This window comes from Berghia stephanieae, chromosome 4, assembly GCF_034508935.2.
Source record: "Berghia stephanieae isolate SIO BIC M18660-M18661 chromosome 4, UCSD_Bste_1.3, whole genome shotgun sequence".
Taxonomy (NCBI): Eukaryota; Metazoa; Mollusca; class Gastropoda; order Nudibranchia; family Aeolidiidae; genus Berghia; species Berghia stephanieae.
In genome coordinates, this window is record NC_088363.1 from 21,846,658 (window position 1) to 21,859,157 (window position 12,500).

General features: G+C 35.4%; 2 protein-coding genes across 13 annotated transcripts in view; one reads left to right on the forward strand and one right to left on the reverse strand.

Moving 5' to 3' along the window:
• The window catches only part of LOC144970230 (putative transporter YutK), a 48,591-nt gene extending 42,347 nt beyond the window's left edge, over positions 1-6,244 (forward strand). For all 12 annotated transcript variants that reach the window (XM_078909652.1, XM_078909658.1, XM_078909648.1 and 9 more), the window contains exons 13-14: positions 912-1,092; positions 2,336-6,244. In XM_078909652.1, coding sequence (XP_078765778.1) covers positions 912-1,092; positions 2,336-2,349 — 195 coding nt within the window. In that variant the 3' untranslated portion in view covers positions 2,350-6,244. The remainder of the gene's footprint in view (positions 1-911; positions 1,093-2,335) is intronic.
• Positions 6,245-8,644: 2,400 nt separating this feature from the next.
• The window catches only part of LOC144970231 (uncharacterized), a 71,806-nt gene continuing 67,950 nt past the window's right edge, over positions 8,645-12,500 (reverse strand). The window contains exon 8 of the mRNA XM_078909661.1: positions 8,645-12,500. This exon is cut by the window's right edge and continues 1,981 nt beyond it. The gene's annotated coding sequence lies outside the window, so the exon portion shown is untranslated.

Below are 12,500 nucleotides of genomic sequence, written 5' to 3' on the forward strand. Positions count from 1 at the left end.
CCCTGGTCAACAGCAGCATTTAACATGTAGGACGGGACATGACGTTACAATTCTTCGGACAAAGACTACGCTGTTAACGGCCAGGTACTCATTTTACACCTGAGTACGATGAGAGAATGCGAATAAAGAGCCTTTTCCAAGGACTCAACTATGCGCCGAGCACGAGGCTCGAACCCAGGACCTTCCGATCCGAAAGCGAGTGTCATACCACTAGACCACATAGCCGCACATAGTATAGGGAATTATTATTAATTGATAGTCACACCCAACAATTTACACCAAATAGATGAATGTAAGATATAATAGAAAACCCTAGACTAGAGTTTATAAAATAGTAAACAGTCAAATCCCTGAACATTTTCATGAGCGTATGTATATTTGATACATAATCATATACGTTGGAGAGCGGCTATGTGGTCTTGTGGTATGACACTCGCTTTCAGATCGGAAGGTCATGGGCTCGATCCTCGCTTGGCGCACAGTTGAGTCCTTGAAGAAGGCTCTTTATTCAGATTCTCTTGCTGTACTCAGGTGTAAAATGAGTACCTAGCCGTTAGCAGCGTTGTCTCTATTCCGAAAAAATGTAATATCGCCTAGCAAGCGCCATGTCCAGTCCTAAATGTTAAATGTTGCTGTTGGCGAGGAACCCCTTGTAAAGTGCTTTGAGCACGTTTGTGGATATCGCGCTATATAAAAGCTCAATTTAAAAAAATTATATTTATGGTCAAAGTATAAATCTAAGATACTTATTATTCTCGGCTAGGAGCGTAGATGTTATTAGTTTTGATCATTTTCATCTTGTCCTATGATTTTACAATCATTCTTGATTGTAAACTAGCATTATTTCTTTCTCTTCTCCATCCTTTTACTTTATAGTACATCTACCTTCCTCTTTTTAATCATTCATTCAGGTTCGATCCGAAGCAATCGTCACGTACAGTCTGTGTGGCTTCTCCAGCATTCTATCTGTAGGAATTACTATAGGAGTCATTTATACGTTCTTGCCCATTAGGAAATCTTGGATTTCTAAGGTACCCATCCGTGCTTTGATCGCCGGCAACGTCGCCAATCTTATGTCAGGCTGCTTTGCAAGTAAGTGTCTCGGGATATACACTGTAATTCCCTTTTCCATTTTGATTACTATCAACAATGCTAAAACAACCACCATCACCACCATCACTATCACTGTCGTCGTCGTCATCACTTTCATCACTATCATCATCATCATCATCATCATCATTATAATCAGCATCGTCATCCTCATCATCTTCATTATGTAGTATCCTGATCGTCGCCATTGTCGTCGTGGTCGTCGTCCTTTTACTTCACCAAGGGAACTAATCCTTGTTAAACCAGATAACAATTCAAATAATTTAGGTTATCTCCCCTCTCTATCTATCTTCTCCCCCTCCTCCTCCTCCTCCTCCTCCTCCTCCTCCTCCTCCTCCTCCTCCTCCTCCTCCTCCTTCTTCTTCTTCTCCTCCTCCTCCTCCTCTTCTTCTTCGTCTTCTGCTTCATGTTTTATCCGACTTACAAATCATCCCTGGTGTTATTGAGAATTTCCCACACCCTACTTTAGTTTAATAATATATAACTATAATTTAAATGTTAGTTGCGCTTACTTGTGAAAGAGATCATTTGCATCTAAGAATGGCTAGAATATAAATATTTTATCTCTTTTTAATCTATTATTATAAAACGCATTATTATCTTTTTTATGAAAGATAATATATTAGTAATTGTCATTTTAAGCTTAGTGTAGGAAAAAAAACGGGTAGGCTAACTATATAATATTTCACCAGCTAACTTATTTCAATATGTGATAATCAGAAATAATAATTATACCCTTCTGCCACGGCATCATAGGACATCGTCGCCTAGGCATTCCACGAAAGAATATAGATAAATTCATCAAATAAAGATGTCTGATGTTAACCGGAATCACCCATGTTGTCCAAGTGAGCAAATTGGGAGTTAATAATCTAGCCCGAAGAAAAAAAATCCGAAAGTGCCTGAAGCAAAGACATTCTCAAAAACACGTTGAGAGAACTTTAGCAACGCATCAAAGTACTGATTACACACAATGGTAAAATCCATTATACGAGATGTGTGTATTTGTTTAAAAAATCGTTAAAAATCTGTTAAGTCGTTTGTTTTTTTTTTGGGGGGGTGGGGGGGGGGGGGGGGTTGCTTTGTGTTAAACAAAACTTAAATTATTTCTCTTTATTTTCGTTAACATCCTGTGTTGTCTGTTTCTCCGTAAATTATTTTCTTATTGGTTCCAAACTTCTGTGTCTGTATTATTAGTATTCACTCTTTTATCATCATCCTTTAGGTTTTTTCTACTAACAAGAGACTTTGACTTGTGGTGGTTTGACAGCTTTGATGCAAACCGTGGGAGGTGGAAACAGCATCACAACCACGAAAGATAATCTGGAGAACATTCACCACAAAGAAATACTTTATGAACTTATTTTGATTCACATTCATAACCTGTAAACCATTAACAACTCATAAAACAAAAAAGAAAAAGTTATATACATTAATAAACTCCATGAAAAAGAATTAAATGACAATAATTAAATGGAATATAAGCTTCATTCAGTTTTAATTAATGAAGGTAGATAATGTGGACGTTTCGGTTTTCTCCTTTGTCAAGAAAACAGGATGAATGAAACACCTACATACAACGATTGGAGATGAGAGATTGGCGTTGTGAAAGTGAATAAACAAAATAAGCAGCAACATTTACACTATACATGAAAAAGTATTAGAGACAAATAAATGCAATAATAAACAACAGTATGAGAAAGACTACAACAGACATGCATTGTTAACATTAATCGCATGCTCTAATCACCCTGATTTATAGATGATAGAACTGTTTACTACCCCCCCCCCCTCCCTTCCACCAAAAAAAATAAATAAATAAAGGGGTATATTAATACAAGCTATGTATATATTGTTTGAAACGCATTGTAAATCTAGTTCAAAACCTTTTACAAAGTTAAATTTATTATCCAGGAAAGCAGTATTTATTCTTTCATTGCATACATTAAATAAAGGGGTATATTAATACAAGCTATGTACATATTGTTTGAAACGCATTGTAAATCTAGTTCAAAACCCTTTACAAAGTAAAGTTTATTATCCAGGAAAGCAGTATTTATTCTTTCATTGCATACATTATAGCCAGTTGATCAAATACATTATATAAGCTCTCTGGCCTGATTACAGTTGCGATATTCATTGTATGTATCAAAGTACTTATTTAATCTTGAGTCGAGTGTGGTATTGCAAGTAATGTATGATAGTGGTTCATTGAATATCTACGTGTGATGAAGGATATATCGCATTGGTTCATTTTGTTCGCATGTGTGAAAGACACGTTATATTTCTGTATTGAATGCGCATGTTGAATGAAGGACACACCACATTATTTTCTTTATCACAAGCATATTTTAAATGAAAGACACGTCACATTTTGTTTATTGAATGCACATGTTAAATGAAGGACACATCATAATTCTTTATTACAAGCATATGTTAAATGAAGGACACATCACATTTTGTTTATTGAATGCACATTATGTTAAATGAAGAACACATCACAATTCTTTATTGAATGCATGCGTTAAATGAAGGACGCATCATAATGGTTCATTTCATGTATGTATGTATGAAGGACATATCACATTGTTTCATTTTATACGCTTGTATGAAGAGCATCTCAGATTGGACCACCGTATACGTGGTAAATGAAATATATCATATTGGGTTATTGTAAATGCCACTGTGTGGACACATTTCATAATTTTTTTATTCAACACAAATGTTAAATTATATAAAAGATATCACATAATTTCCATATTGCATACCTGTGTGTGTGTGTGTGTGTGTGTGTGTGTGTGTGTATGCATGTCTTTGTGTGTGTGTGTGTGTGTGTGCGAAGAAAATATTTATAACATCGAATTATTGATTGAGTAAGGTGAACGGTTATGAAATGGAAATAAGCGAAAACCTAATCAACACATTGTCATCAATCTTTTCGATTTGCGTAGCAAACAATTTTGATATGACATTATCATGATCTCCGGAGCTTGATTTTTGATGATTCATTCGTTCAATATCAAAAGCAAACATCCTGCTATTGTGTACCAGTTTTTGATTCTTCTTTAATTCTATTCTTTAATGCCTAAAAGAGTTTTGTGTGCTAAATTGCTATCGTCTCCGCAATCTTTATGTCCAACAAATAGGGAATAAAAGGGTGACGTCAAAACACTTATTCCAATCTCCTTGGAAGTATGACACCAGGACTCCGGTGTACTGGATATAATATACATTATGCAACTGATCTTCTGGTTTTAGAGTGATGGCATTTTATTTCTTAGCCTAAATAAATGCTGGTTGTCAAAAGAGATCATCCATCATCGCTCATTTACGCCCCGTAATCCAATGAATCTGCCAATACATTCTGCTACTAAAATAGTTATGTCATCTTATAATTCAATATGTAACCTTTTCATTGTGTATGCATTGTCCGAAGGACTGGTTACACTCTTCCAATTGGTTTTGAACCGGAATAGAGGAAGGTATGGCGTCACGACTTCTGCCTCCCATCATTTTAAATTAATTTCCCATCTCATACAGAAATCGAAATGTTTCTACCTCAAATAGTATGTTTGATTTCTGTTTCAAAACCGTTCACCCAAAAATGCATATTGTATTTGCATCCATTTTATTACAAAAGTTGTATTGCCATGGAGTATTCTGCTGCCATTATGTGAAAAAGCACGTTTAAGATTTTGGCAAGAAGTCTCGTCCTTCAAATATCGATCTATTAAAATATCTCTCATCTTGTCAAACACTCTCAAACCTGGGACTTCAAGGAAGTGCCCATGATTACTGTGGTGTATGAATGTTGTAAATCTGTGTAATTCCTTTTTTTTTTTGGGGGGGGGGGATTCGAAATTAATTCATGGTTTCTATAATATGTGGACGGCTGAAAAGACGAAGAGGTAGGCCCAAAGACACCTGGAGAAGATCCATGGATTAAGAACTTAAGAGGCTGGCCTAACCGAGAACAACATCGGTGTCCTTGCAGCCGACAGACAGAAATGGAAGTCTTCAGTGGATGCATTATGCGCCCCATGGCTCGATGAGTATTAAGCAAATAAGTTTCTGTAACATAATTCTACCTGGCTACCACTTTTGGGTATGTGTTCAAGTCAATAGAACGTTTAAAATGTCAAGAAATATATATATATATATATATATATATATATATATATATATATATATATATATATATAGAGAGAGAGAGAGAGAGAGAGAGAGAGAGAGAGAGAGAATATATACATATTTATCCAGGATAAATATATATTTATATCAACAAAAACAAAAACAATTAGGAGTCACTCAGTTTTACGACATTCAAGATGCTGATCATGGGCACGGCTGGGTGGATTAACAACACGTAACTTTTAAGTTGTATCATTGATTTCATAGTCCGTTCTCGTCACCAAGTGAGTTTGGGGGTGGCTGGCACATGAGAAGGATATACAACGATGTATTAATGTACTTTTATGTGATGTAATTGAAGTCAATAAATCTGTTTATATCGAAATATAGTCAGTACAATTGTATCAAGTCACAGAACTATGTATAATCTTTGTAAGACCTAATCACACGACAGCAAGTCTAAAAACAATAACAAAGAGCTGGGTGAGCTTCATCTATTTACATTCAAGAAGTTTGATCGTAGGGGGAACAACAGCAATGTGATGTCAAAATACTGGTTTCAATAAATCATATTGAAAGTGTAAAATCACTCTTCCGGAGGAATAGATACATACCTTAATATAATAGAATTTCTGGTTTCAGAGTGATGGCATCTTATTTTCTAGCCAAATATAAGCTAGTCGTCCAGAAACATCATCCATCAGCGCTTAGAGTCTGGTGTCTCGGAGTTATAGCGCTATATAAATTTTCAGCATTATTATTATTATTATTATTATTATTATTATTATTATTATTATTATTATTATTATTATTATTATTATTATTATTATTATTATTATTATTATTATCAACGCTCTTTTACGTTCCGTAATCCATAGAATATGCCTAAATATCCTGCTATGCCTCCTTTTGATTCAATCTGTAACCTATTCATTATTAGTCCTCCAAAAGGCTTGTTACATACACACTTCCAATGATTTAATAAACGGAAAAGTAGGTGTGACGTCATGATTTTTCTTCTCTATTGTATCAAGACATAGAACTCTATGTATAGATAGTATGCGCTTGGCTAAGGTGCTCACAACATTGCCATCCGGAAGTATAACGGACCAACACCCAAAACTTTTTGTAACCATGATCGTTTATAGTCAGGTTAATACAGTTTTGTGAGAATAACTCATAAACGCGGATGGCAAAAAATAATAACAAAGACCCGAGTGACGTCAACTTCGAACTATTTATAGCCTTAGTAAGAACTTATCACACAACTACCAGTCTGAAGACAATAACAAAGAGCTGTGCGACGGACGGCATCTTCATCTATTTACATTCAGAGATTTTGATATTATGGACACGAATCATCCAAAAAAGGATCTGCTTCCATGTTCATTTGTTCGAATCACAATGATTTTACCTTTTTTTTTTTTACAGCCTACTGTAACCAGTAAACTGCCATAGTCTGGAATAAATACACGCACCTTCTTTTTAAAGCACAAAACTTATTGACCCATTTTAAACAGTTAACTGCCGTACTCGTGAAAGAGGTCCCATATTTTTTCGAGTTTTTGCCAAAGATAAGGGCCATTTAATTCGATCGATATTTGATGGACGAGTTTTCTGGCCAAATTTTAAAAAAAATCTTCTTCTTGGTCTCCCAAGATCACATAGCAGTGCTATGTGATCTTGGGAGACCAAGAAGAAGATGGTCACAAGACATAATCACCGAATGGATGAATAAATCAGTGACTGAATGTGGAAGGATGGAGCAGGACAGAAGCTTGTTTCAGTTGGCAGTTGCGGAGGGCACTTCTAGGAGGGATAAGCCATGATGATGATGATGATGATGATGCATGATGATTATGTGACCTTGTGTACGACACTCTCTTTCGGAACTTTATATATCCTTCGCGAAGTTCCAGTCGGGATCCAATTACTTAAATCAGTCGCCAAGCGTAGCGGCTATAGGCTACGTCCTGGGACTTGGTCTGCTGGTTCTCCTTGTACAGCTTTCCGACTCTTCCGACCAGCAAGGGGTGTAAAATTTCCGTTTGCCCGTGGAATGGAGCGATGCGGCTCTTAACCATCAATTTCAGACATTTGTATTTCCTTGTTAAAAACAAGAAGAAAAACAACAACATAACACAAGCATAGATTATATTGCAATTCAAAATATTTATTCTCAGAGACTGGTCAACATTTTTCAATAAATTTTCATATAATTTTTAATAAAATTATTTTATTTACAAATGATATAAATACATATATACATATATCATAATCGTGTTATTATAGACGTATTTTGGTATTTGTTAATAAAAATTTTAAGCTAAATTTTGGTCTTAAGTACACAAATTAATGTGCAAAACAGCTGTGTATCTGTGTGGACCACATGTACATATTTGCAGGTCCGATAACGCAAATAATTATGGGCTCATTGTTTTATTGGAAATACCCTCGAATAAACTCCATAGCAACAATGTTAAAGCAAGCCCATAGTTGAGTTCGGATATCGGACTACAAATAAGGGCATATTGGTGTGGACATAACAGTGGATATTCACAACACATTAAACGTATTATCATAACAATAATCTGACTTCCATGCTGGTGGGTGCAATATGAATAGAGGAAGATAGGCGGAAGGTTATCTTAAAAGATGGTTGTGAAACTATGCCAGACAAACAAATATAAAAATACAATAAAAAACCATCCCATCGAACCCCCCCCCCCCCCCAAAAAAAAAAAAAAAAAAAAAAAAAAAAAAAAACACCCTGCCTCGGCAACAAATCATCCCCCAAAAAAGACCAGCCAGTCTCGGCAGCAGGCTTATTTTATTTTATTTTTTTCGTGTAATTTACTTTCTGCTTTGTCTGGCACAGTATCATGCACACCTTTTCAAATTTGTATCATAATGCTGGAACTTATGGCAGGAAGGGTGATTTTGATCATGACGGTGGCGATGATGATGATGATGATGATGATGATGATGATGATGATGATGGCACTGCCGGTGATGATGATGATGATGATGGTGGTGGTGGTGGTGGTGGTGGCGGTGTTATTCATAAAACATTCTACGTATGGTCGTAACAATAATCTGATTTTCTGATGGAGCTGGTGGGTATAAGATGAACATAGGAAGAAAGGCAAGGGTTGTTTTTTTCGTAATGCTGAAAAATGGCAGCAAGGGTGATTATGACGACGAGGATGATGATGATGATGATGATGATGATGATGATGATGATGATGATGATAATGATGATGATGATGATGATGATGATGATAATGATGATGATGCTGATGTTGATGATGATGTTGAGAATGATGATGGTGATGATGACGACGACGACGACGATGATGATGATGATGACGATGATGATGATGATGATAATGATGATGATGATGGTGGTGGTGGTGGTGGTGGTGGTGGCACATTCAATGTATGATCGTAACAGTAACCTAACTTCACGATAGAGCTGGTGGGTATGATATTAACAGAGAAAGAAAGGCTGAAAATAATGGCAGGAAGGGTGATTTTGATTATGACGGTAGCGACGATAGTGATCAGTGCGTCCATATAACAACGATGATGATGATTATGATGATGATGATGATGATGTTGATGTTGATGATGATGTTGAGAATGATGATGGTGATGATGACGACGACGACGACGACGATGATGATGATGTTGATGATGATGATGATGATGATGATGATGATGATGATGATGATGATGATGATGGTGATGATTAAGATGATGAATAATGATTAAATAATGCAACGATTACCTGAAAAAATGTTTGAAAAAAAGTGGATGCAACTCTTATAATTTCATGGTACCGTACATATAATTATAGAGAAACGAATTGGAAACAATCCAACGATTAAGATACGCGTTGACAAAAACTGACACAGATTGTTTTGAAATTGATTTTGTTTTGTCTTCAATAAAGGCATCTGTTGTGTGAAAGGTTTTGGAAGGAAAAAATTGTGATCTATGGGGTTGAACCAAAGTTTTCTTCTTTTCAGGTCTGATAACTGTTGTGGGTCTTTTGTTGTAATGGAAATACTCTTAAAAAATCAATGAAAAAAAAATTGCCCAACAATGTTAAATAGAACCCATAATTATGACTGCATTCGGTTATCAGACCTGCAAAAATGTGAACGTAGGTTTGAACATATTATGAACAATTCCAAAATGTAACTCATTGCTTCCGATGAGTTTACACACGTTCTCGTACTCCTCAACTCAAGTTTAAATGAGTAACTAGTGATACAGGTAATGCAGATATTGTAACAGGGTGCTAAGATATAATAATATCATTTAGAAAGTTGGCGCCATATCATTTGCTGAGGATATGCATCACTGGGAAGTACATTATTGGGTCTGGTGAATTGGTGGGATTATAAAATGTATGCTTATGTTTCATGCCTATCAAGGAGCAACCATGTGGGAAGAATTCTTTATTGGCTCATCACTGAATGATAAAAAATGGATAGAATGTGAAATTCCTCTCATCATTAAATAAACAACCACAAGATACGCAACGGATGTAACATTAACATTGTTATGTTTACAGTACAGCTGGCCTCTCTCTCTCTCTCTCTCTCTCTCTCTCTCTCTCTCTCTCTCTCTCTTTCTTTCTCTCTCTTTGCCTCTCTCTATCTCTCCTGCTCTATATCTCTCTCATCCTTTCATTCACAATGTGCGCAGACAAACACACACACAAACACACACACACACGCACACACATACAAACACAATCATATCCTAACACAAATAAACCCTCATAATATGACCATTAATGCTGACAGTATTAGTACTATACATATTGCGTGTTACTGGAAGGATACAAACAAGTGAAGGAAACATAGAGGACAGAGTGCATAGAGTCAACAATCAAATCGTGGAATGAAGAGTATGCAGTATATAACTGTACATATCAAATTTACATAAAGACAGTATGGCTGAGGTCATTATATCCGATCACTAAATTATTTTTCCTGTGCTGTCGGGTTCAGAACTTCAGTCTATGCCCAGTCTAACATACATTGAAAAAAAAAAAAAAAAAAGAAATGAACAATGGTGATATTACACGTGAGATGGACTATTGCCTACACACTAAAAATTTCACTTGAAGCCTAAGAAAGAAAACAGCTGTGTATAAAAAGAAAGATGTTGTAAAATTTACAGGAATAAACTATAATTAAATCTAGTTTAAATTCACATGATAGTTGTTAGCTTCTCCCACCTTTACATACATTAAATAAGTTATATATAGAGATAGCTAATAAAAAAATATATAGGCATTAGCTATTAATGAAAATGTTGCTTAAAGTGAAAATTTCTATAAAAGTTCTATTTTATAAGCGAAATTTCATACGAAAGGCCTGCATTCAAAGAGACGATTGTGTGCCCTCAGCTGCTTAATTTGCTTAAGTAACTCTTCAATGATAACTGGTTGATTCCTATTGCGCATTTTCAGCGAGTTATTCCAGTAATGAGTGAGGATTCCAGTCAACAACAAAAAATGAATGGATTAAAATCTCAACAAAATGCATTTAAAGAAGCCACTGTCGATATCCTGACCGTAATCGGAAGTATAAGTGATGCCCTTTGATAAAATTCTAAAATTCCTAAAATATTTTCTCGCCAACAAATACGTTCATCTTTTTTTTTTATCAACTAATCAACACTGACAAAGGTCAGCCGGAAGATTTCAAAAAGCCAGTTAGCCGAAAAATGGCATCCCTGAACATAATGCATTTGTAAAAGTTCGTAAATAGTGACTTCTTAGTTTTGTTATTATAGGAGAGAAAGGAGTAGGTGTGTAACAAAATTGGTTCTCGTGCCTTCACAACTTGACAGTATTTATATTAATATGTACATATGTTGAAATTTGACAATCATTGCACCGGGGAAGATTCTTTTTCACATTAACCTGATTTATAGGCTCTTTATAAGGCGGGCAATGGCGGCGATTTAACATCGCTGGCATTAAGTTTGAGAGGCTGAATCTTTTTTGGAGACTGTAACTTTGGATATTTCCAGGTTCTGTCCTATACAGAATTATTTTGGTTGTTTTTTGGGGGTTTTGTTATCATTAATGGATATCTTATCGTCTTTTCAACAAAAAATAAAAACAAAATTGTGTTGAATAAATGTTTTGTGTTTTTATCACCAATCTCTTTGGTATGGTCTTCGTAAAACAGACAAATCAATAAATGTTGTTTGATTGGACAGCCATTCTTTTTCTTTGTTTTGTTTGACTCAAAATGCCGTGTGGCACATTGACAGCTTTGGGATAACCACACACAGGATTATCATTAGATACCGTCGCCTAGGCATTCCATGAAGGAATATAGATAACCCATTAAACAAGATGTCTGATGCCAACAGGAATCACCCATGTTGTCCAAATGAGCAATTTCGGGGTTAATAATCTTGCCCGAAAAAAAAACAAAAACGAAAGTGCCTGAGGCGGGGCTCGGGGACCTTCCGGATCACAGTGCAATGCCTTAACCACTCGGCCACTTCGCCCCCTAGTCGATGGAATGGTGATAGAAAACATCAGCTCAAGCGGGGACATCATTACACAATGCCACCTACACACATACATGCACAATCACACATTAACATAGCAACTTCTAATTATTATTGAAATTCTGATGACACACTAATACTATAGGCAAGAATAATTGCATTAATCTACTTAAAATGGCGGTTTTCTCTTGTATTCTATTCATATGCACAAATCTAGAGAAATATAAGTATAAATAAGTGAACAAAAAAAATTGTGAGACTCGTTCTAATTTTAAAGCACCTGGTTTATAAATACGATAATTAATGTCATCAAGCACTCAAACATTAAATGTTTAAACTGTAGCTGGATTTTAAGGGCATTTCACTTTGTGAACAATGTTCCATTTCATTGGTACACATTACACAATTCACGAAACAAAACATGCATTGATAACCACATATATTATTATTATCTGGTGGGTATGGTTTTGTTTTGAGTAAATCTGAGAACATACACAATTCTGTATTTTATTCATGATGAAACAGGAAAATATGAATTATCACCCTTATCATCATATTTATTTTCTTAAAACGACGATGTACATACATGGTCGTCGCTTCGATAAACTATAAACATACAAAAGATGAGAACATTTCTGGTTTTTCCTTTGTCAACAAAATCTATTGTATTTTTAAAATAGGTAAAAACCTATGACGTCAACATTATTTATAGT